At 42.6% G+C, this 26,662-nt stretch overlaps 1 protein-coding gene across 6 annotated transcripts in view; it reads right to left on the reverse strand.

Moving 5' to 3' along the window:
- The window catches only part of LOC128753728 (glutamate receptor ionotropic, NMDA 2B-like), a 109,544-nt gene that overhangs the window by 67,294 nt on the left and 15,588 nt on the right, over positions 1–26,662 (reverse strand). For all 6 annotated transcript variants that reach the window (XM_053855751.1, XM_053855752.1, XM_053855749.1 and 3 more), the window contains one exon: positions 14,661–15,347. In XM_053855751.1, the coding sequence (XP_053711726.1) occupies positions 14,661–15,347 (687 nt within the window). The remainder of the gene's footprint in view (positions 1–14,660; positions 15,348–26,662) is intronic.

Genomic DNA, 26,662 nt, shown 5'->3' on the forward strand with positions numbered 1-26,662 from the left:
TTAAGAATAATTTTCAAGCCTGAGATGCAGGTGAGTCAATTTCTACATTAGAGTTTGTCAAGCTTTCTGTCCCCATCAAACCAACTGATGAACTGTAAAACATGAGGAGCAGCTTCCTCAAGTGGTGCCGTCTTGTGGCTTTTCTGTCCCACAACTGTGACCTCACCGCTTCTTGGTGGGACAATTACAAGACAAGGGAGTTATGATCATGTCCAGTAAAAACACCTGGACAAATCTGGTCATGGTCACCATCCAAAACCTTCGCTACATATCATAACCTAAATGACTACGTATTGTGAGTAAAATCATGGATGGTACCTCTTTGTTCCCTTGTGTCGATCTGACCCATAGAAGATGTTGGGTAAAAGCCGTGGATGATGGTCCATGACTCCACACTGTCATACAGCCAACACAAACCCACCACCTCTTCTGAAAGGCCTCCGCTCCATCTAAAAAGCAACACCCTTGGATAGTTTGCAATGTGAACAGCATGAGGCACGTGACTGAGAGGCAGCACAGTGTACCTCAATACCTCAGTGTACTCAATACTGTTACTGTGTTTTCCGTCACAGAAAGTACAAAACTACCATCAGAGGCCAAAATTCTACTCCAGATGTAAGCAAGTGACTGAGGGTTAACAGGGTTTTTCTGGTCAACTTTAGACATTCAGAAAGTATTGAGATACTAATGCTTCTTTCACGACTATGACTCACGGCTATGTGTAACTCAGAGATGTTCAGAGATGTCATTTTTATGTCCAGTGCAGTCAGGAATAATGTCTGCTGCATGGCAAAACTGTATAGAGGGTCGTGTCAACACAAAATGGTGGCCAGTCCTAGGGACCTTCACTGCGTGTAAACAGAGGGTAGAGCTCTCTCGCTGACACTGGCAGAGCTGCGCACAGCCGCTTGACATTTTCTCCCTCTTCCAGACAAAAACAGTTTATCAGGCGACTTATGTTAAATTCGGCAATATTCCATGTTGTACAGTAGATTCAGTTTTGACTGGCCGATTCTGACCGTGTGATTGCACGACTCCCTGCAGGAGCCTACTGCACCAGCTGTTGTGGACAAGAGATGTAGAGTAAAAGACAAATTTGCTCCGAACATAGTCTTGAGATTTAAGTGGTACTTTATTAACACTGACATTCTATGGGCCATTATTGGTTGTCTAAAGAGTAAAGGTGAGCATGATCAAGCATTGATCCAGACATGAATGGCCTATTTCCTCCTGCTCCTCTGCGCATCTTCAGGTGTCAAAGCATTAGATAAGCTCTGAACTGTTTGCCCAGTCTCGTCCCTCTGTGTCAGGCTCCCTTCTCCTGCCCTTCTCCTCCTCGTGCATTCACCCGCCTGCTCACTTCTGCTCCCTCTGTAACAACTGCACCAGGTGACACTGTGAAATGGAGTCAAGCGCTGCCAGGATGTGAGGAGCAGGGTTCAAAACCTTGTCATATCATACTTTTCCCGAGCTTGTCTTGTCGTTTGTCTGCCTCTGTTTGTGTCTTCACTTTTCATTTCCCTTACAGCTGACGATGACTTGCTCCTGGACCTGCCAGCACCAATAGAGCTTTGTAAACTCGACCTAATAATGTCTAGTTTGAATTCTTAAACAAATCTCCAGCCGTTTTATTTGAGTGCTCCGTCCGCTCCTTTCCTCTTCTCGGGAGCGCGGTTAAATCAGATAGGCTGGATAAGCGTGGCAGAGTGTTACGCAGATACCAGCAGCACCAGAGAGAAGAAATCAATCACTTTCTCTTGTTCTCTTTCATCAGCCCCCTCTCTGTCCCACCGTCTTTGAACACTTTCCTTCTTTAATCTCGCTGCTCTTCCGTCGGCAGCATCCTCTTCATCATCTTTTGCATGTCATTCCTATCGCTTTCAAACTGTTGCTTTAAACTGGAAAACACTCTCACGTCCATGCCCCCTCCCCCGAGCTGAGTCTGCGATACTGACGCTTCTTTACTGGGAATCAGAGGCGAGAGGGAAGAAAAAGTAAAATAAATAAATAAATAAGAGAAAGAGGCACATGGTGCAGACGGGTTGGGAAATAGAGGAAGACGTTTCCAATTCTAAAAGACATGCAGTGTTTCCGTGGCAACCCGGTTTCCATAGAAACCATGCTGCTAAAGATGCCATTAGTGTGAAAAATGCCTACTTACCCTTTGCTTCTTTCGATGGAGACACACATATTGTGTCTTTATCTGTTGCAGTAACATTCTCCTTTACACTTCCCAGAGAAAACACCTGCTCCACACGAGACCTGACGTCACAATTCGCCCGAGCCCACTTTTGTGTGTCGATCAATTACAAACTTGTCTCTTTAAGAAAAGAGATGACTGACAGTTGTAATGCATTGTTTCACACGACTGTAGACACATAGTGTCACTGGGCCGATGATAATGACATTATCATGCACACTTACTGTACATCATGTGATCACACACTCACACATGAGCCTGTGAGTTGCCTGGCAATGCACAGCTCTGGTGAAACTATAATCACATTAACAATAACTGTGATGTCATTTCATGGGTCAGGTGCAAAGGTCAAAGTTTGCATATTTATTTAATGCAGAGTGGCAAACTGAGGGCAAGGGTCGCCGCTCTCTGCGCACACATTGACAGTACACTCTAAGAATAACTCACACACGTTAAGTCAGCTTGACAGAAGTGGACCGTATATGGACTCCCACTTGCTGGATGGAGTCCGGGAGCTGGCTGCTCCAAAGAGCTGCAACATACCATTACGAGTTTCGATTCACAATTATTCACCATCACTTTCCTACATAAGACGTTTTCCCAGTGTATGAGTAATTCAATGAGCCCAGCACTTCCCAACAAGCTCCTTGTTATCTTCGGTAATCACGTCTTCTAAAATAGAGCCGCCAACCTTGTCGATTCGCCAACAATCATTCCAATACGTGGTTTCGCGCTGGGAAGGAGGTTCGCTGTGTGAGTGGGATTTAGTGCTTTCATGATAAATAATCTCTTTCATCGTCAATTTTGCTCTGTTGTCGTATCAAAAAAAGGTAAAGGAAAACTCCTGTGAGCTTGAAGTAGAACTGCAGCTGAACTACACCTATATATATATAGTCAGTTACCAGAATGTAAAGGCATTGATTCACATGTCAAAATAAAACAAGGAAGAAAGGACGAATGTGATCTCACTGACTTCAACAAAGTCAAAAAAGATCATTTGGATGATATATTGTTAAAGTGGCACATGTTCAATCACTGTATTTCCTTGTCACAACATTGTTATTATGACAATATTATGATGTCTAAAACTACATCGTCTCTCCGGCCAACTGCTATGTTGTTGGCCAAGTATGCTGTGGCTCTGGCCCTGGGGTCAACTGCAGTCATAAAATCTAATATTGCCTGATGCCTCTTTCATAAAAGCATTTTAACAGCTCGCCAGCTCAGACTAACAGAGAATGTCTAATTTACACTTGTGGTCTTTATCCTCAAATGAAAATGGTCATAAAGTTGAGCTGTGCCACTTATTCTATGCCCTATATATGTCCTAAAAACTTGTTCACTCTCTATACAGAAGCACGAGTTTGTGTCCTTTGTGTTGCTAAAATTTTCAACTTCTGAATATGTATCTGCTACTGTTTCTGTGTTTAAAACTTGGATTAGATTTATATGGTTCTTATACAGTTCGTAGAATATCAGATGAAAAACTTGAATCCAGATAGTAAACAACGTATATTTACCATTACACAAGTGCGTTAGGTCCTAACAATTAGTTCTCTGCTCTGCTTAAGCAAACCTGCTCCACTTCCCATCACGATGAGTCAAAATATTTAAACATGGTGTTTAGCCTTGAAACAGTGAACTCATGGGGAATATCTTTGAAGGGTGAGAAAAGCTTGGCGCTGCATCATGTCGAGGAGAATGAGCTGACTTTGATGCCGAACAGGAGAGAAATCAAAGAGGAGATTAGTGAAGAGCTGAGAGAGAGAGAGATATGGTGCGCAGATAGAAGAAAACAGAATGAACAAAAATCAAAGAAGCTAGGACGTGAACGAATGCGAAAGAGAAAAAAATGGGAGAACAAGAGGCAAAACATCTGAATGAGAAGATTTGGGTTTGTGTATAAACACTCTCATTAAAACGGAAGAAGAGAAAATGCCTCTCGGAAATGGATTGTTTGCTAATGCTCGGTTTCACCCCTCCCTGCTCTTGAATTCCAAACCCTTGTTGGAAATACAGAGGCAGCTTCAGGCTTGAGAATCATAGATATTGGGTGTATGGGATTATGTTGGAGAGGCATTGTGTAACTCCAACCAGTCAGTGTTTAGCTGTGTCAGCATCAGCTCGGAGCACCAGAGAGCTAGATGCTGCTGCAACTGTCAGCTATACAACTAACATGTCCAGTCAAACTGCAGAAGTTCCTCGGAACACACAGATGGCGCTATGTTGACGAGGCTAGGAGAAAGGGAGCGGAAACATTTTGCATACTGTATACAAACATAGCAGCCACTGATCCATCCATCCAGCCATATTCACTCACTGATGTCAGATACAGTGCAGAGGTTGGTGCAAAGTAGTGCGGACGTCCATCTCCCTAGAAACCTTCAACTGATCTTAGGAAGTACAGAGAGTAAGTGATCGCTTCAATTGACTTCTCCCAAAGCAGAAGGACAGCTGTTTGACTCGGAGACTTCCTGAACGGCGCACCTCACCTTAAGTGAGATCGGAAACCCTGCGGAGACAACCTCTATTATGTGTGATCTCTTTCACCTTTGTAAGGGCCTCATGACTGAAGACCCTGTAAGGGTCTGTCCCACCGTCACTGGCTCATAAACCAGCGAGACACTTCCAGTACACTCGTTCACCTTTCCTCAGACCGTCAATGTTACAGACCAACATATATTTTATCTATATCATTTGTGTTAAATACATTTCCAGTGCAATGATCTCAATCGGACTGCAGGTGGCAGTAGTGTAACAGCCACAGCAAACCTTCATAACTAAGGTAAATCCACATTTTGCACTATAGACGAGAGCAAGTTGATTCATTTCAGTCATTTGTGTTTCTTAACCGGAGCTGGTCACATGACCCGAAGTTGTGGAAGAGAATGGGAAACTTTTTCAGAACATAAGAAAATCCAAACGCACCACTGTACAAACCAAACACGGTATCAAGTTGGTGTCGCCTTGACTTGCCATACCTGGCTGATATCAGGCGCCCCCTGAGAAGGTTGTGGCGTTCACTAGTGTAAACCATTGAAAACAAAATGTGTTATTTTTTATAAGGTGTCCTGCTCTTCTCAGTATTGAAGATGGAGCCATTTTCTCATGCAGATGAAACAACTGAAAATGATGCACAAGTTACAACCATCCTCAATTTACGTCCACCCGTACTTATGACCGCGGCCAGCAGATGCTTTTTTTTTTTTTAAATTCAATGTCTGACACCGTAGCACATCGCAGTTACGGCAGCACAGTATCCCAGCATCTCACTCTCACACAGCCATCTACCACTACAATAGAAACTATAACCCTTGCGTCGGCTATTTTGAATGGCATTCGACTTACGTCCAATCTGACTTACGACCGGTTGGTCGGAACCGATCCTGATTGTAAGTCGGATGTTACTTGTATAACATTATCCAATTATTTGGATAATTTTGTAAAATTCTGGTTTGACAAAATGATAAAATAATAATATGAAATAAGTCTAAACACTACACGTGTTGTGATATTCACCAGTCTTCTCTGCAATATGAGCACTGCTCTACAGTCCATTATAGTTAGTTGTTGAAGGGACAACATCCAGGGTAAAAGACTAGAGAGACGTGACGTCAGAATTTTCATAAAAAAGTTCATTCGTACAGGTGGCAACACAGTGCCAGCGTTTCCATACAGGTCCGATTTGCTGAAGACCCATGTCACAATGGGCAACAACACATTCTAACTCCTCTGGCACCACATTGACGGCAGAATTTTCCGTGTAATGTTGACATACAATTCAGCCTTTAGCATTAAATGAAGTGTTTCCCTCGTGTTGGCTAAGTTATACCTCACCCCAGCCATTCCTTCTTGATGTGTTGCACAGTCTGCTGAAACGCTGTCTTTGCCACAGAAGGGAAAATGCCCAAAACAGTGCATCTAAGCGCCGCAACCCTCCACTATTTTTTCTTAAAGCAGCATCTTCAGCTGCTTAAAACACTAAACAATTTCAGTTGCCATATCAACATCTGATCCTAGCCTGAAGCCTTGTATACTGCAGTTTGAGGGCAGAATATTGAACAGTGAATCAGCCGAAGGACATTAGCGCCGAAGAGGCGTTGAGTGAAGGTGCCAGTCGCAGAGCGAGACTGCGTGTGTCTCTGACTGGAAAGACTGTCACCAACAGATAACACACATGCTCGAGAAGTGAGATGTCCAAGAACGCCATGCACGGGAGGCTTAAATATTTATGATTCCGAGTCCCCAGAGGTTGAGTGCACTGGTCATTAGTTTGAGCAAGCAACCTTCGACACGAGACCATCTGAAAAGAAGCAGAGGATGAAGCTCCACTGAACAGAACGGGGGAGCAATCGTTATTTTTCAATCACGTGAAGATCGATAAAGTGGCAAAGACAAGTCCTGTTTGGGAGCAAAACAGGCTTCAAGATACTAAGCATTTTGACTGAAAATGAGTCAAGGCTATCTTTTACAGCAGCAGCTGAACTCAGATTACCCAGTTCCTCATGAACTCCACTTTTTTATGAATCCAAAAATTCAGATTAAACTGTGACTCATACGCTGCCAAGAAAAGCAGCGAGGCCTCAGAGAGCTGTAGCAGGATCACTGGATATCTGGTAGATGGGCTTTGACTTACAAGGGTCGCCCTAAAACAGTAACCACATAGTAAAATGATTCTTTTCCCTTTTGGGGACTTAGCATTACTTTAGACCTTTGACATGTCTGACAAGTGTATCTGTGACTTTGATATTGTGATTTTTTTTTTCCTTTTCCAATGTGCCAGTCGCAATGATAATATCCTTTCTTTTGCTCTGATGCTCTTCTACTCTGGTTTGTAAAGCCAGACCATTTAGCCAATAAAAAAAAGTGAAGATCTAAGTCTACCGTCAAAGGAAACTAGGAGAGCTGAATTATTGTAACTGTCGATGGAATATAAACAGGAAGGTAGGATTTATCAGGCTTTAGCCATAGATATTTGTCACAAGTCCAGGTCCTTTTGTTGTCCATAAATAAAAGCAACCTTAAATAAATAAATCAGAATGAAAGGAATGAATGAACAGAGCATTTCCTCCTCATCAATCGCCGCTTCCTCTCCTCTTCCTCTTATCTCAGCTCCAACAAATGGAGACTGGCCGGTGAATTAAAGGACAGGCTATGTGAACAAACAACATTTGTCTGTTTGGGATGAAATACGCGCGACTGTCTCTGTTTGGCTTCTCAGTCTGATGCAAAACCCTGAAAACCACCACATGGTGTGACAACGTTTCAGTGCCAGCTCTTATCTTGCTTTCTTTTATCTCTCTCTGGTTTGTTCACCCTGCATTCCTGAAACGTGAAAAACATTGCGCAATGAAGTATGAAATCAGCAAGAACGACACTCAAGTTGGCATCAGGTTCTTCTCCATTAATGATGTTCCAATGTTTGATAGTTGAAGGAGTGCCACTCCAACTTGTGCGCTACTTTAGAGGCTGTGATGAAGCTTGACATGATTCTTTAGCAAGATTATTATCTCATCTAGCAACAGTCATTGAAACATTCTGCATCTTAGAAACAAAAAAAACACTTACTCTAGATGAAGCTCAAATATGAAAAGGGCAATTATTTGCAACCACAAGGTCTCGTGTGCTTGTCACCTTGTCTCCACTTTAGGATGATTTTTTTGGCAAGCGCTAACCATCTGTATTCTCTCACTGACTATTTTGATACTTTTTATTTGCCGGAGAAATAAGCAGGACAGCGTGAACCATTGCGAATTCTCAAAAAGGTTCTATTATTTTCTTTATCTTTTGATGCTCCATGATCCTGCAGTACAAATGTGGATGCCTGCTGAGATGTAAAAAGGTATATCCATTTTCTGTATAATATATTCTAAATATATTCCATAAAAATGTGTAATCTGAAGAAAGTGACCACATTTCTCATTGTGGTTGCGTTGTTTTCACCTCCTGAGGGAGTGATCTATCGATGCTTTGGCAAGATGTCTTACACCGGAACAGACTGACTTTATGGTGGCATTAGCTCCACCTCCATTCTCAGGCCGAATAATCTCTTCCTGGGAATCCAGATATCCATTGCTATGAACTAAGAAATGACTACTCTCTCATTGTTCCTCAAAAGTTTGTCCTCACAGACTAGTCAATGGAGAGCTTTGCCTTTCGGTTCTGCTCTTTGTTCATCATTACTGAAGACGGTCTGTGAAGCTCAACCCCCTCATTCAAACCTCTCGCAAATGAGAAGCATGGACTTCAACTCAGCAGGGAATCGGGGACAGCTGAAGGTCTTTGCTGGATGGATCAAACAGATCCACATTATCTGCGGAAAGCAGAGATAAAGGTCAACAAACCAATACCCCCCGCACCCACCCCCACCCTGGCTGTGCCATTAATACAACGGCATTGAAGAAAATGAGCCCTTTTATTTAGTGTCAGGAAAGTTCCGTTTAATTGTATATAGAGAAAATGGTGCTCAGTTTAATGATATTTGAGGAATAATTAGAACACGTACTGTGTACTGCTACTTGAAAAGGCCAGCTAGTTAGTGTCGGCTGACTGAAGGCGAGAGCGACTCCCACGGCAGCCTGACAACCTGTTGTAACCCAGTGCAATGCAGAGACGACTTCTGTGATCTGCAAAATTACCCATCCTGACCACGCAGCACATTACCGCGGATAGAATGAACTAATTAAAGGTTGGGAAAGACAGCGGAGGGAGGGATCTGTGAGTGGGGAGAAGAAGAGTGTGCTGAGGGATGGCCGTCGTTGGCAGGTCAAGTGAGGCGAACAGCTTCTGGTTCATATGTCACTCTGAAGAAAGTCACTGCAGAAACTGTGTACCTACGGCCGTCACATTGAACACGGACGTATTTCAAAGAATGACCTTAAAAGGTCCTTCCTTCTGAAGACTGAATCACATTTCCTTCACAGGGATTTGACCAACAGTGAGCAGCATAACAAGCCTTCTGCAACACTTATAGATGAGTTTGTGTCGGCAGTAGGCGGAGCAAAGAGGCGCAGCACTCCCTCTCTCTCCGGAAACATCCTCTTCTGCACGTCTCGGGAAGACCGAGGCGTTCCAAGGCCACCCAGAGGGTGTGTACTGAGCCTCCCCCAGGGGCTCCTCCCATTTGAATACGCCCAGAGTACCTCACCAGGGAGGCCACCAGGAGGGGTACTAAAATGCTGCAGAGCAACCTCAATGTGGAGGAGCAGATATGGATGACTGAGCTCCGAACCTTTTCCTCTACCAGAGAAACATTGTTTCAACCACAAATATCTGTTATCTTTAGTTCACAGCCCAAAGTTTGTGGAAGAAGAGGATTACAGATCGACATGTAACCGAGAGTCTTGTCTTTTGTCTGAACCAATGCTGCACTTATTCATCTGTGACCATTGCGGCTAGTAAACAAGATTACGAGTGAATTTTTCCAAGCAGGATGTCTCCAGCAACCCCAACTGGAAATTCTTTTACAACTGAGAACTAAAGTCTCGGGTTTAGAGGAGCTGGTTTTATGTTTGTGCATCTGCTAGACTTAGCAGCAATGAAACGTCTGTGGAAAAAAAAGAGGTCTGAGGCCACCAAACTCTCCATCATGGCAGTGCCAAGAGATTCAGACCGGGAATACTGGGATTGGACTCAGTGACACTGGGCAATAGCCCAAAGGGCTTAAATGTGAGATCCCAACATTGGACATGTTGACAGCTACTTCTGCCAGTCAGTCGGACTCTAAGGAAGCGAAATGATGCGAACATGTTGAGACAATACAGTATCGTTTACATATAATTTACCAGTAAATTCATTTGTCCTTTGATACTGGATGCAAGCAATGTCTCCAAGTATCCAAGTACTGCAAGACATGGTTTTGCAGGAAACATTCTAGAGTCAAACAACCTATTTCCTCTTAGTCAGCAAAACAAAAGGTGGAACACTGGAATTCTGCTACAGTTAGAGATAACACAAAGTCTGTGACAGAGACAGCTTGGTGCATATAAACCCTGTGCAATTCCACTCCAAACAAAAGGAAGATTACTGTGAAACAACAAACACAACATCGACAAAGTTTTCTAAGGACAACCTGCAGCAGAAAAAAAAAAGACAGGGCTTAGAAACATCTTCAGCTGGCGCTGCAGTTATTGCAGTTACAGGCTGAGTGGTTTACTGATGTATGACAGAGACAGAACTTCACTGTGAAAGAGTGTAAACCCTGAAGTTCCAGTAATAACAGGGAAAGCAATAACTCTAACCCTGAATATATTCCTCACAGAATATTTTGTAAATATATAAGGAAGGGTAATAAAACAAGCTGTAAAATTTGACATTGTAATGTAAGAGAAAGACAGATGAACTTGTACTTTTGTCTTAGTGCGGACCCTCGCTTGACAAAGTGATTTCCTCCCTTTAAACGGAACCATCCAAAACAATAATCTTAACCAGGACTCTTTAATAAACATCAACCTAATTCTAATAACCCAGTTATTATGAAGATTTAATCCTGAAACTGAGGGTTGGAGAAGAGAGGACCTCACAAAGATGTCAGAAGAAAACTGCAACTAACTGTTGCAGACAACCAATGAGCTAAAATAAAATTTAACTCAATTTGTTCTACATATGAGCCATTAACAACAACCATTTATTGACTTGCACACATACAGCAAATCCCTGCACTCTGTTTAAAATTCACCTCACAGCCACGGCGCACTCTTTCCAGTCAGCCTTCCGGTTTTATTGACGGCTGCAGAAACACTTTCTCCTTCAGGAGAGAGTTATATGAAACTAGTTTTGTGACCTCAGTGCCAGAGCACAACACCAAGAAAGTTGTTGGCTTCCACTGAATGAAGTGTATACGTGGCCTGATGACAGCAGCTCATTTGCTGTCAAAACAACTTCTGTAATCTCCCCTAAAACAGGCAGAGGGCCCGATGATGGAGCAAGAGCATGTTTACACCTCCGCAAACTGAAGTGCACACATAGATTAAGTCCTAACAATAGACCTGAAGAGACCTCATTAGTCCCTCGGGCTGCAGCAGAGAGCAGCCCAAAATCTGTCGCTCTATTATGCCACTACCAACACGCCGACGTGTGAGTGGCGGATGTTTGTCGTGCACGACCTAAATTTGACACGGGAGCACATCATAACAAAGCATTCGCAATGGAGAGGGGAAAAAAAAACAGTCGGATTGCTGGAGGGGGAAAAGGCCACAGCAACTCTATCGAGACCGGGACCAAGTGGCTGCAGATCGAATCCAGTAAATAGAGCCGTGTGTTCAATATAGTATGAATGAGAATGTAATTGTTCACTCACTGGATATGGATAAGTGAACAGCCACATATGGATGCACTGCACACAGAGCTAATGGATTATTTAGAGCAAAAGGTTCACCGTGATAGCGAGCCATGAACCTAGAATTCAGAGGGGACTTGGATCATCGATGTTGAATGATCACTGTGGAGCTTTTTTAGTAAAGTAGTCAAGTCTGCAAAGAGTTCAAATACTAACCAAATGCCTTCGGAAAACATGAGAAAATTCAACTGAAAAATTATTATTATTGACTGACATTAGTATTTTGGGGAAAGCAAACATTTAGGCCTGTGACAGGAATCAATTGAGTCTTCACGACTCTTACATCTCAAATACAACAACTCTCACTGCTTCTTGTTCTTCCTCTTTGACTAGCTGACGAGAAGACAATACGTTTCTTATGCCTTATAAGGACCACTTTCTTCACACGATGCAATCACAGACAGCCTGCCCATCTACCTTCATGTAAAAAGCCCCGCAAGCTTTCAGCTTCTCGGGCTGTATCTCACCATATGGTACGTATCCCAATACAGGAGTAGTGATAAGATACAGTGCGATATATTGCAGCACTGTAAGCTTCAATATATTACAATACTGTAAGACATTTCTTACACTCCTATCAGCTTCAGGGCATAAAATGAAATATATATATATATATATATATATATATATAAATATATATATATATATATATATATATATATATATGTAGGGGATGCTCCGATCAGGATATTTGCTGCCGATCACCAATACAGAGTGCTGAACACCGATATCGATCACCGATACCGATCACATGGATTGACAATGAATGAAAGACCTTCTGTGTCCATGATGTGAAAACATGAACTTTAAATCATTTTAATTCAGACCTGTTTTTATATACCTCTTCAGGGTGACAAAAAACAGAAAAACTTTGCTGAATGCAGCAACTATTCTGTCAAAAGGACGACTGGAAAACATTGAATTTGATGCGAGACATAGCAGGTGAGTCTCTTGAGACTGTGCTGTGTCCGTGAAATATTTACATCCTGGCCACTTGTAGTAGGACTCAGAGAGAGACAACACTGCATTTATGAAAGTTCCCACCATTCAAAAGTTTCAGATTCAGGTGGTTAACGGACACTGCACCTGACTCCGAAACGGCGACAATATCGGGTCGTTTCTGTCTCTGCGTAAACGACACCTGAGAAAGGCTGCTCATCTTGCACGGTGAAATTAATGATTATTTCTTATCATTCCGAATGTCACGCTCAGACCCGCCGGTGTTGCTAAGCATCAGCTGCGCTAACAGCCTGCTGCTTAGGAACTAGTGGCCTCATTTTCATGAGCCCAGATATATATCTATATGTATATATATAGATATATATGAAAACACATCAACATGTTTTGCTTGAAAATACCAAGATTTTCAATTGTGTGACTATTGTGATCACACCCTGATCTGAAGAAGCCAAAGTTCACATCGACACATTAGCCTTCAATATCTGCAGAAACAGATTTATCGAGTTAGTCTGGAGCATTCGCTGGAGATGCAGACATCTGTCATTAATTTAGGTTTGTTGGCTCCTGTCTGTCAAACACAGCGTCACCTGTTGAGATATTGGTTCCGCTGGATGATGAATGTCATCCATATGTGAAAACGTGTGCCTCCAATCGTGCACATGTGAATCACAGCTGAGCATCAGTTATTCCTCGCCGCTCATCCCCCATTTTAGATTCACTCTATTTTTTCACCGCGGTGTTCACGCTTTAATATATGTATTCATCTCATTTTCCATGACAAGAGCCTTATCCTTTTCCCCCCGCGTTTGTGAGTTGCAGAATCAACAGCTACTCTCCTCTCCTCCATCAACTGCTTTTTATACAGTAAGAAAAACATAAGAAAGTGGTTGCCATGACAACTTCATCCAGCGCATCTTCACTTGCTCTGCATGTGCGCGATGTGGATGCCTTACAAGAGCTGAAGGTTAAGGACAACCAGGGAAGTTAAAAAAAGACGCAGATGGATGTGCAAATATGCACGCATGGACGGACACACACAAATACACACACACTTGTGTAACTGCCCTCTCCTCCTTGTCACTTTCAGTTTGCCACCTCTGTCTTTTTGTCAGCTGTAAAATGTTTTAATTATACGTTGAGCCGACATCCCTCCCGCCCTCCTCTCCACACACCATCCACAATTTTACAACCCCTCGCCCACTGCCTTTCACTCTCTCTTGCTTCTCTCTTGAATCACACAGCTGTGCTTTTTGACCTCGAGATTGTTATAATTCAACATTCATGCTGGGAACAAATGGCTGCTCTGAACCTGATACAGTTGATGGTTTCCTTAAGATCCATTAACAGTCATAACAAACAAGTATGTATGTATCTAAATGTTAAATGTCAGTCTAAATTGTTTATGTAAAGGTGAATTAATAACATATACACAGCCTTGTGCCACAAAGATAATAATATAATATATAATAATATAAATATTGTTATGTTATGTTATGTTATGTTATGTTATGTTATGTTATGTTATGTTATGTTATGTTATGCAAAATCTTTAAAACATACAAAATAGAAATTAAAGCGAAATCTCATTCAGCCTTTTTTTTATTAGTATTAGTATTAGTATTTTTAAACAATTGACAGTATTTCTTTATCTCAGAATTTCCCTCTTTCTTTCAGGTATTTTGAAGTTTAAGTCCTCAAATTAAGGCACACACTTCTGGGGACTTGCAAAAGGTCCCCACAAGCAGGTGTGTTTCTAAGAATTGGTCCCCACAAGTAGAGCTATACAGGTTACACACATGGTTGTACTTCGGTCTTAGTGAGGACACTCGCTTGACAAAATGATTTCCTCCCTGTTAACAGAACCATCTAAAACAATAACCTTAACCAGTACTCTTTAATAAACATCAACCTAATTCCAATAACCCAGTTATAATGAAGATTTAATTCTCAAACGGAGGGTCTTTGCACTGTTGGTTAAAACCTCACGATTGCGATTAATAGTTGTGGTTTGTAACTGGAAGCCAGAACTTCCCGTGAGCTCAGTGGATACTTCAAGGACTACTTCATTTTCATGTTTTTAGGCAGTTGGATCAAGTTTTTGAGAGCACGCTTCAAAGAAGAAGGACTCATAACACAAGGAATAGATGATGGTAACCTTCCTACCTTGGCAGCCATGACCATGGAGGAGCCTCCTCTGATTCCGAGTATGGGAATGTGAGTCTGGGCGGAGATGAAGTCCAGGATCTGGGCGATGGCCTCCTTGTCCGTGTCGTCACCGAACACTACTCCTTGCAGCGAGCTGCGCGTCATTTGTCCACAGATCCGGTTGATGATGCTCTTTGGGTCCGTCTCATTCATGGTGACCACGTCAACTTTGGGAGGGTACGGTATATGCAGGAAGTCTTCCTTCTCCAGCCCCGCTCCCAGGGTCACTTCACTAGAGTTGCCCACCAAGATGACGGAAATGCTGAGAGAGTTGATCAGTTTGGGGTTGATGGGCAGAACTGCTGGTGAGCCGGGGGAGAATGGAGGAGGGATGACCACACCCCTCTGGTTGCCACCTCCCCGCTGTCCCCCTTGTCCACCTGGGGAACCGCCAGCTCCTGTGCCTGGACCGCCACCCCTGCGTGACTCGCAGACAGGTAGGATCGCAAAGGTGAGAAGGAGCAGCGAGAAGGACAAGGAGAGGAAGGGCAGAGTCGGTCGAGGTGAGGGGAGACACTGCGGAGCTGAGGCTGCAGAAGGTGAGCGACTGGTGACTGAGCAGGGGGGAACGAGACGCTTGTCCTGAAGACAGGAGGGAGACAGGTGGAGGCTGACAAGCATTGCGGAGGAGTGTAAATGACGTCCCTGGAGAGAGACAGAGAGAGAAAAAATATATATATATAGTACATTCAGCCCGGTTGGTTTTTTTCTTTTTGGCTAAAATGTGGCAGCGTAGAGTGCTCCTGCCTTCATCAGCCTCCCACTATGAGGGGTGAAACTCTGTAGACAGGCAAAGAGCTCTGTTGATGGAAACGGCGTGAACCAATTACCCTGCATTTACTAGAACGTACTCGCTGGAGCAGCACCAGTGGAGTAAATCATTGTTTTGAGGTAGAGTGCGTGGAAGACACACAGCAAGCAGTAAGGCACCTCTCTTTGGAGTTTGGAGGTTCTCAGCAGAAAACACATACATCCCACAGTCAAACAACTCTCACCATCACAGAATGTAGCAGCCACTTCAACTGAAGGTTCAACAGAACAGAAGGTACCATCAATACTGCTTCAGGAACCTTTATCCTTTAACACACAATTTTGTCATCAAACTGAAGAAGCACTGCTGAAGGAGTCGTTTGAGAAGCACCATGTTCTCGTGTCTGTCCATGAAGACCCGAAAGCCATCAAAGCAAGTGGCAAAATTAACTTGCACTTCAATTCATTTAAAGTCAGTTTTGTGCGCCACGTGTCTATTGGAACTAAGTGCATGTTCTATATTCCATTCAAGTAATAGAACTTTCACTTTCCTCTTGATTTCATATGTGGTCAACAACCATATTTAATCTACTTACACCTGAACAAACCAAAACCTTGTGAAATGACATGAAACCATGTGATCATTGCAAAGATATTTATTAGTCATTGAAAAGTCCAACCAGCAGCAGAACCAGGTACAAATTATGTTCATGAAATGTACTAAAGAAAAAAATACACTTGAGAAAATTGGAAAAACTGAATAAAAGTCTGTATTAAATAAATACAATAAAACCATGTGTAAATAAAATAAATTATATAATAAAAATATATCTTATTTATACTCCAAAGAAGATATAAGTAAAGGGTAAATGAAAGTATAACATGTTCTAATTAATTTTAGGTGCTTTCATAAACAGTTTTCACTGTGGGGGGGGCGGCATCACTTTCTTTATCATTTTTTTCTTTTCAAGAACTTCTCCATAGTTCTTAACTATCACAGATTTGCCGCTGGAAAGTCACTTCAGTGACACACTACTGGCGCCATACGTGGCTAATGTGTTTAAACTGAGCGTCTCGCAGCCCTCACGGCTGAAAGGGGTAAAACACAAAAAGTTTTAGCGGAAGTATAGGGGGCGCTCACGGCCCAACCATGGGCCCCGGCCCTACGGTTAAAAACCACTGCTCTAAACTACGTGAAAACAGGGGTTAAAAATTGAAAGACTGACAGGGAAAGTGCCCATTGTCTATTGTTAAGGAGGAAGAGAGGCGACTGTTCACGGCACAGGAACATGAAGCTGCAGCTGTTTACTCTCAGAACCATGTTGCCTGTACTTTAACTCACTGTCTTTGACAGGACACCCAAAATATATGAAGACACGAGATTCCCTCTGCATGTAAAATGGTCTTTAAATATTGACTGAAAGTCGCATTTCATTTACACATCTTAACTTCAAGTGAGTTCATGCACAAAGAAGGTTGTTTTGAAATGTGCTCAGGCTTATCACGACTGCTTAGTCACTTGACCTCCAAAATACTGCTACCCTTATGGGTAATGAAATACTTTCTGTCTCTTTTCAAGTGGAGCTGGAACCTTTCCCAGGAGAGCAGGGAGACACCGCGGACTGGTCGCAGCTCCCTCACCAAGTACTTGGAACAAGAAGCAAATGTTTCATGATGTATCCTGATGTAATCCACTCCACACTGTGCTCATGCAAGTCCTGTACAACCCTCACATAATTCTCGGATACTTCAGTACGAGGCTGTTCACACGACTGTAACAGGTCAATGTCTGTTTTGTGTGGGATGATTCACACAAGAGAAACGTTTAGGTGCCCTAATCCTGCTGTGAATGTCAGCACATTGACCTTCCAGTCATGATGGAGCACAAATGAAATAACTACCCGCCAACACCTTATATTTGTCTGGTTTGACGACACCATTGCTGCGGATGAGGAGCTAAAACATATAGTGTGACATCATTCGTCCCTCTCACTCTTCAACATTGCAACGTCAGCAGGCAGCAGTGCACCTTATTTTGAGTTCCATCTCACAAAAAGTTGGTTTGTCAGCATCAAGCCACACACATGGTGATGCACCAGCTCGGCTGGATCGGATCAGTGCCGACATCTGAACCTCTCATGTGGACAGAGCATAGTTCAAGCAAATGAACCACTTCATTCTGCCAGTTAAACTAAATCAGGCCACAACAGCGCAGATGTCAGGGACATCAACAGGTGGGAGTAGGATGAGTCAATCGGAGGGTCATTTGACCCGCTTCCAGCCTGCTGATCGACCTGGTTGGACTGGATATCTTCACTCTTACGCAGTGTGAAAGGGGACTAACAGATGAGTGATGCCATTTACATATATAAGTGGCAGAGTACGTTCGACTGCATCACCTACACAAACTTGTCAATTACTCCTCCAGTTCTCTGTGAGTTGAAAGGCTGATAAAGTAAGTTAAAAACAAAATCTCCAAAGCAGAATGGAGACAAGAACTAAAAAAAAAAGCAGAAGTAAAGATTCCATAAATGTGATGGGTTTGTGAATAATGTAAAAGCATTTCATACTTTGTGAGCTTTAATGGTAAATAGTGGTATTGACCGTGCTTGTTATCAATATTAGAGTGCGACGAATTCTTCAGGACAACACTCTGAAGCGCAGAGAGTGAAAGAAGCAGGAGGAGGATGCGAGTGGGAGGACAGAACAAAGGGGAGGAGAGAGAAGAGTGGGGCGAGGGAGGGAATAAACAGAGACGTACACAAAAGAGACGGAGGAGGAGGAAGAAACGTAATAAGAGGAGGTGGGGAGGTGTGAAGGGGCCTCACAGCACAAGATGAAAAGAAGACATGATTAGCTCCACTATAAAAAGAGAGGAGTGTCACAATAGTGACATCCGCACCGTGGCAGTCAACAGTTCAGAGGAGGAAACAGAAAGATGCCGAATACAGAGGTGTTGAATGGCAGCTATCAAAACTTATCTAAACCAATGCCAGCATGTGTTTCCTCCACCGCAGACCTCAGTTTCCATGGTTACGATTTAAATAAGCTTCGCATTACACCCAGGGAGAAGCTACACACTGCTGGACCAATTTAAAAGCTTGGCCTCACCTAAAAATGCCAGGTTTACTTTGATCTGAACTCACAACTACAGCTCACGAATAAAAAAAATGTAATGCCTGCAGTTTAAATTGAAAGGCAAATGCACCTGCACTTATCCTCACGGACACACGCTCGATAATTGCACTTCTGCAGATGGAGACGTCATCTTTCAGCATTCCTCGCATTAAAAATACATTTCCAAAAGTGCTGCTGTCTAATGAATGGAAATAACCAGAGACAAAGTGGCGAGTGTGACAAACAAAAGAGTTGGGAAGCTTTTTTTTTTTTGCTCTTCCACACAAACGCACCTTCAATCCATCCCCTTTAACTCCTCACAAATCTGATTGTGTATGTGATGTATTTTTATGGTGGTTTGATATGCGCCCCCATCTTCATTCATTAAGGACTCAAGGCTCTGGCTTCAATAATGGATACATGAAGAGAACAGGTCATTTTTTTCCCAGTAATCCTGGTCTCCAACTTGCCCAAAGTCTCCCACTCCGCTGGCTTTGCTGACTTCTGGTAGCTGACCCGATCCACCTTAACACTGTGGTACTACCGGGCCACTGATGGATACCCACTCACACTGCCCATGGAACCATTGGCTTCCACCAGGGTGGGCAATTCAATTCCCTAAAGGGCCACATTAGAAAGTGTAACGGTTGTGAGGGGCCATCATCAAAAGGAAGGCCAATTGAAATAATTCATTTTATATGCACTTTATTTTCAATATAAATCAACTATGGACTAAACGTTAAAGATAAAAAGGCAGCTTATTTCAAAAATGTTCAGTATTACTTCAATGTATTTTGAGGAACAAGAAAAACACAAAAATGGCCAATGAAAAGAAGAACATTTTAGTCTTAAAACAAGAACATGTTATATTTACTGCTGACGTGGTGGTTGTGACTACAAGAAACAACAAAAAAGGTAGAAAAATTAGGACATATTAGTTTTAGTCTGATGTCAAACGGGCCACCAAAAAACAGGCATCGGGCCGTATATGGCTCCCGGGCCGCACTTTGCCCAGGTCTGGCTGACACTGAGAGGACCATCTTGCTGTTGGACCACATGACTGGCAGCTGTCTGGGCCCCTCACCTGTGGAATAAGCTCCCCAGCAGAATATCTTGTGCTTTTCAGACTTTTTTTTTAAGTCACACAAGGTGAGCAGCTTGGGTTGACTCTATTTTTGGTCCGATCTTCATTTCTGTATGTCTCATGGAAGCATCTGCAGTGAATGAAGTGGCCATGTTTGGAGCCAAGGCTTCAAGACATAAGCGTCGACTAAAATGCTGCACAGCACAATATGTCTGGCGGCAGCGTGTTAAACAGATAGACATCACGATGTCTGAGTGTGCTACGCAGCAGTTTCACAGAAACATGTGCAGTGGCATGAAACGGAACAGGATGGCAATAAAGTTGAACATAAAAGCCACATGTGCGCGTTGCTAGTGTGGAGCGGTTTACATTAAACACGATCAACCAACTCGTAGCGTGATTAGCGCACGCATGCATGACCACCGGGCTTGGCACGCAAATGGCAAACACAGCAGGTCAAGCGATGTTTGGCTTCACGCTATCAAACATCTGAGACATTTTAATCATGTGAGGAATCAGTGCGCCCGATAGAAAGACGCCGCCTAAAGGGGAGCAGACACGACAGCAGAGCTGCGTCGATGGCAGACCCACTTCAACAAAGTACTGGTGACTCACAGTTGAACACACTTGAAAAAGTTATGCCTGTTTTTTATGTTGAAAGTAAGTTATTATAAATTATTATTATGTTCTTGTCTGTCTGTGAGTGTTTATATCGTTCTACAAAATATATCTTGTTACACTAGTGGTAAAAATGACATACACGAAAATGCTACATACTGTATAAGTGATTCAGATATTTTTTTATCATTTAAAAACATTTTTCTCCCCAGAATATTATTACTTTTTTCACTTTTTGACAGGCAGCAGGGTCGTGATATCATATCTTGGTATACACATCTGAGCCAAACCGTATCCTTGATACCTTCATTCTGCTCACCACCTCACATAAAATCTCCTCTGAGATTTAGGCGCTGGATTATACCATCAATCTAATCCAGGATCATAGAGGGATGTAGAACTGAAGAGAAACTAGTTGGATATTGGTTATTTAATCTAACTTCAGTTGCATTTTCTTCCGCTATGTCTCAGCATCGTATGTGACGAAACAAGAGCTTAGTCACTGAAACCAGTTAGTCCCAGAGTTTTAGTGACAGAAGATTTTCTCAGGGTCACATGACAGGTTCAGAGGGGAAAAATCTACTGTAGGTTTACGTGTTTCCACTACATGTAAACCATCATGGCTACGACTGAAATGAGAGCTGCCATGCCTTCAAAATAATGATCTCTCTGTTAAAGATGGACTCTCACGTCAAACATTGAAACATGAATAAAACACATGACACATCATGGGGACGGACGTGATTATGGTGGTTTTTAAAAATCCCAAAAGACACACCATCATTACTATATGACAGGAATCCGTCCGTTGCTCGCAAACTCAAGACATGCACATTCGAAGAGACCTGCTGACTGAGATTTGCAACGTTTTTATTGTCATTCTCAATAGATGTCAAAACTCCCCGCTTGTTTGGCTGCTTTCGATCGCTTCTTGATTTCCTTGTGTTCCGTTTAGTTAGTTATTACAGTAATCTGTAATACTTATCTGGTTATTTTGGATGGGAGCGAGTGAGAGGGGGGCTCCGCCATGGTTTAAAAAAGTCCTAGCCGAAGCCCTGTTTAGAGTATTGTTTGGGCATGATAGTATTTGACTATGGTGTATAGATATAGGTGTGTTGAGTTGTACGTATGTATGTTAGCTTGTCCCCTGGTTAGGAGCAGCGCACCCCAGTAACTGGACGCTGCGCCGGCTTCTTCCCTCAGCTCCTATCTGTCAATTAAAATTCAACACAATTCAATTCATGCCTCCTTTTGGCTGCTTTTAATCAGTAAAACATCACGATCCATAATAGTGGTAGTCGATCCATAATATAGTGCTGTATTAAAAAAAAAAACAAAAAAAAAAAACGTCACTGCAGAAGACATTAAGTCCGGCATGCAATTTAAAGCCACATGCGGGTCCTTGTTATCGGCACTCTCCCAGGAGACGGGATGTTGTGGATTGCACTGTATCGCAGTGAAGAGGCATCGTGGATAACATAAGCTGACAGGCATATCTATTAGCAGGCCCATTTACATTGAGTGGGTGGTCAGAAAGGTGTTGAAGCAACCTTTCTCTTACCTCTGCAGAGCACACGTCCTCATCATACCAGTGGTCCATACGGAAATAATCATATTACTCTGCATTTGGGGAAAAAAAGATGTGCAAAATCTCAAGAGCATTTAATGGCTGGTAAAAAAAAAACTACCTTTGATCAACCTGAGAAAGGTGATAGCAAGGATTTGTCTGAAACATGTGGGAGCATAAGGATATTATTTTTAGGGTTTTGGAAAAACACCCACAAGCAATCAAAATCCATGCAGCTTAAGCAGCTTCTCAACAGCACATACTTCTGCATCAGACGGGAGGAATCCCCCCCAACACATATGTTGAGGCTCAGTGTTTCAGACACAGCGATTACATTGACAATAAACACTAATATTCAAATACCTTTACTGGTTAGAGTTCGGGGTTCGATGGAATGGCAGGTTTCAGAACTGAAGAAGCCTTTCAGATCCACATTTACTCCAGTTCCCTCTGAGATTTTTCTGTCTTACATAATTTTGCTGCTGTCAAGAAATAATTCATTTTCTACAGTATCCACCCGATATTGCCGTTTTATGCGGCTGCTCCTAAAATGTGAAACGTGAACAGCCAGCTTGAACCGCCGTTCAAACAGTGTGGCACAGTCGGGTTCAGTCAGGTAATCAGACGTCACGCAGCTCCAAGTGTTCCACCGCAACATCAGATCAAGCTCACACGCCGTCTATTTACATCCTCTACCATTATTCAATTCAATCCCCATCATCTGTGTGAGGCAGCAGAAAGCTTGCAGCGGAATCATTCCAGCTCTCAACAGTCCAGGGACATATTCAGGATGTAGATGTTTCCCTCTGGGCCTGTACGTTGTACCTTGTTCTCTGGTCTCAGATCTACGATTCCGATGAGAGATAAGTGAATCGCAGGAAACACAGGAGGGGTACAGCAGCTACAACACATGCAGAACGATAACAAAACAAGATGGGAGATAAAGAATTCAGGCCTGAGTGAGCGCTTTAAGTCAAGGGAATGTTTTTACTTGGGGACATTCAGACTTCCCAGATGGTGAGAACGTTTTCATGATGGGATTTGGACAACAAAATCTATTGAGTCACGCCACACAAAATAAGAAATAAATAGAAGAGCTTGTGTTGCTATGATGTTTTGCTAAAAAAAAGTTATCAAACAATCTAGTATGAGTAAAGATCCGCCTAGGTTTTGCACTTTGCAGCAAGCACGAAGCCTTTTTTTTTTATTATAATAAGCAAATTAGCTAGTAAGAGCTTTTATCCTGGAGCTTCTGTTTCATTTGCAAGTATTTCAAGTGCAAAGAGCAATATCCCCCACCCATGAAAAATCTAAAATAATGGTGAAATGTGAACCGTGGTCAGGATGTGGAGTATCAGAAACAGCCTGGAGAGAGCTGGATCTCACGGTCAGCCATGTTTGTCCCTTTTTTTGTTAGTCACTTTGCCCCGAAAGTGTTCAGGTGAGTTCCTCTTTTTCATTATGTCTATCATACAGTTAAATACGTAGAATCTGGACATTTAAGAATCCTTTTCTGAGTCAACGTCCGAATCGTGAACCTTGTTAGTAGTAGCACGTGTGGGCAAATATGAGCGTCACACCTGACTTCATCTCAACAAGTCAGAGTGGAAATGACAACGCCCATGCTGCGTAGAGGGGTGGGCAGAAGGAGACTCAAGTGATGGGTCGAGGTTGTGGGAGAGTTGCTGCGAGTAGTTGAAGGGATTGGTTGAAAGTGCGTTGGTGGTTGCGACTGCAAGATTGTGACTTCCTGGAGGGACTGGTTATTGGGCCACAGAGAGGTGGAAGAGTGATCCAAGTTATTGAGGTTGAGCACTGAGCATGAAAGTTTTACAAAGCAAATTGATGATTGGTTTTTATGACTATACAGGCAACATCTGACTCACGACCTGCTCGACTTACGTCCACCCGTACTTTTGACCACGGCCAGCAGATGCTTTTTTTTAAATTCAATGCCAGCATATAGGCATCGCGTACAACAGTTACGGCAGCACAGTATCCAGCATCTCACTCTCTCACAGCCATCTACCGCTACAGTAGCACCTATAACCCTCGCGTCGGCTATTTTGAATCCAATCTGACTTACGACCGGTTGGTCGGAACCGATCCCAGTCGTAAATTGGATGTTACTCGCAGTTATCTCACAAACAACCTCAGTATTTACACCTGAAAGTTCTTTGTTTTATTTTCATTGGAACCTCATTGAAGAGTAATGAGGAACAGGGAAGCATTCACTTTATTTTAGGCTCTGTTTGATTTATTAAAATTAATTATTAATGCTTGCATGCTTTACAGCATGGCTGTGAGATCAGCATCTAGTTTGGAGTGTTTTATTTTCATTTTAGGCCACAAAAATGACTTGGCAGGCCATGTTTGGCCCCCAGGCCTTAACTTTGACACATGAACTGCATTTAAAGCTAACTTTGACACAAAGTTACCCTTCTAATATGATGAGGGATCATTCAATATATAAAAAAAATCCAATTCAGTTCAAAGAATAAAAAGGCAGACACACACACACGACCCATGTCATCACACACACAACCTGTTGGTTATGAGCACACACACCACACCATCATAGCAAGTGTTTCAGCAGGGTTTCCCCAGAGGCTTCATTATCTCATTGAAGCTTTTCATTTCACCAAGCGTCAATCTCCAGAACTGGACTTAATTTAGAGGCAGCGACATCTCTGCAGCTATTCAGGGGCTTTTAGAGCTGCAGATCATTCAGACCACCACCGTTCAGCACACACAGTCCCCTGGACTTTCTCTCTAGTGTGTGTGCGAGACAACATAAAGTGCACTCGCTTGCTCCCTAAAAAGCCTATTCTTTCCAGCCGCAGCCCAGAATCACTTTTTTATCTGACGGGTTGTTTTTCATTGTTAGGACTGTCTTCGATTGAGCCGATTGTGTTTTTCACTGGCGGCAAAATATGAGCCGTAAATGGCAACAACTCCCGCGAGGGTGCTCTGGACCGTGGCGCCTCAGACCCGTGAGACTCGTACTGACACCGCTACCCGGCGAGACTCCTCTGCTATCTGTTTAATTACCTTGAGCCTCATGTCACTCCTTGTTATTTCAGTCACCTACAGCACAAGGATTCCCACCCCACTCCGTGCCAGCGCAGACATCCACACTGTGTACTCTGGAAGAGCATCTGGGCCACACACTATGATGCCTGTCTATTGCCTGGACAATATTATCGGTGGCCTTAATGTGATCATTTCATGCCAAGAAGGACAGTATTCATGCATTTGCTAGTCAATATGAATGAGACATGAAACCAGGTTATAATAAAAGAAGAATATGAGTGTGATGTTATGCACATGCAAACACAGTAGTGTTTTATTTGGGACACTCTGAACCATGTTGTTTACAAACCTAACTGTGTAGAGAGAGAGAAGACCTCAGTCAAGCACCTCATTTCCACCCATTATAGGCGTGTTAACCTTGCACTATTCCCCTACATTAGAAGCCCATGGTTGATCTCGCCATTGGCATCTATAGTGTCTCAAATCTAAAACACTGTCAAATAAACACATTTTGATATCATTTACACTGTATTTTATAAAGTTGTTTTCTGCTTTCTCATTGTAGTGAACGGCAGACAATTTACACTTTTGACATAAATGTACAAATATTGATGACAAGAAATATTTAATACTGATAATAATAATAACACAAAGGGCAGGCTGTCAAGTTTTACGGTTCAGCAGTGTAAATGATGAAAACCCTGTGAAGTATGATGATCCTCGCGTTCTTCTTTGTTCTGGGCTCCATTCCTGCTAGAGAGGTGCAGCACTTCTCATACACTGTAATACATAGTATATGGCCGTACATTAAACTTTGAAGCCAAATAACCCTCTCTGTACCCCTGAGCCGGTTTCCCACCTCGCACCATCATCAAACTGACTTAACAGAAGCTACTGAATTAAGTATGGTATTTTCAGCCTGTTATCTTCCTTGCATGGAGATTACAAAGAGCAAAAGGGATGTATTATAGATTCTATCTAAAATATCTTGCTATCTATGCAGATTCGTTTTCTCACTGATCTCGAACTAAACATCAAAGAGACCACAGCCGCTCAGACTTGGGGCGCCGTTTTAATGGTCATGCAAAGACATGCAGGTCTATGACATGCTGCTATTTCGGGAACCTTAAAAATATTGTTCGTCTGCTTCGTAGTAGTTTCTGTTTTCCTCAAGAGAATGGATGCCCTTAGATAGTGACCACATGACATGTCAAGAAAAGACTGTATTTAAAGAGAGCTTCATAGTTAAAACAATACTGTAGAAGCAAGAATATATATGTGTGTGTGCCGTATGTAAAGAAATAGGGAAGTAAGGAAATATATGCGCAAATACAGAAGGCAATATGTTATATGGAAAATAAATCATTATATAAACTTACAGAATTAAATGTGGATATAAGGGATGAAATACATCGATATACAGTCCCTCGCCTGATCACTTTTCCCATTTAAAGTTGGTTTAATAACATGGGATGACCTAAAAAAAAAATAATAGTAAAGCAAATTAAAAACAAACATACACTGGAGGGGGTGATTTTTTCACTTATTATTATAGCCCCAGTTTCTTGTATGGAAATAACTCGAATGAGTGTGATCTTAATGATCGGACAATGGGTGTTGCTAGGGTCACAGCGCTCCTGAAATACGCACCAAAGACATGCGAAGAACAGAGCTGTGATGAAATGATGGGCGAGATGGTCAGTCTTCACCGAGGTCAGTGAGCTGGCCAGTTGGCTTTCAGGCTATTTGCTGTTTTGGTCTCAGTGCGTTGCCATTTCATGGAACTGAACT

Source organism: Synchiropus splendidus, chromosome 2 (assembly GCF_027744825.2).
Source record: "Synchiropus splendidus isolate RoL2022-P1 chromosome 2, RoL_Sspl_1.0, whole genome shotgun sequence".
Taxonomy (NCBI): domain Eukaryota; kingdom Metazoa; phylum Chordata; class Actinopteri; order Syngnathiformes; family Callionymidae; genus Synchiropus; species Synchiropus splendidus.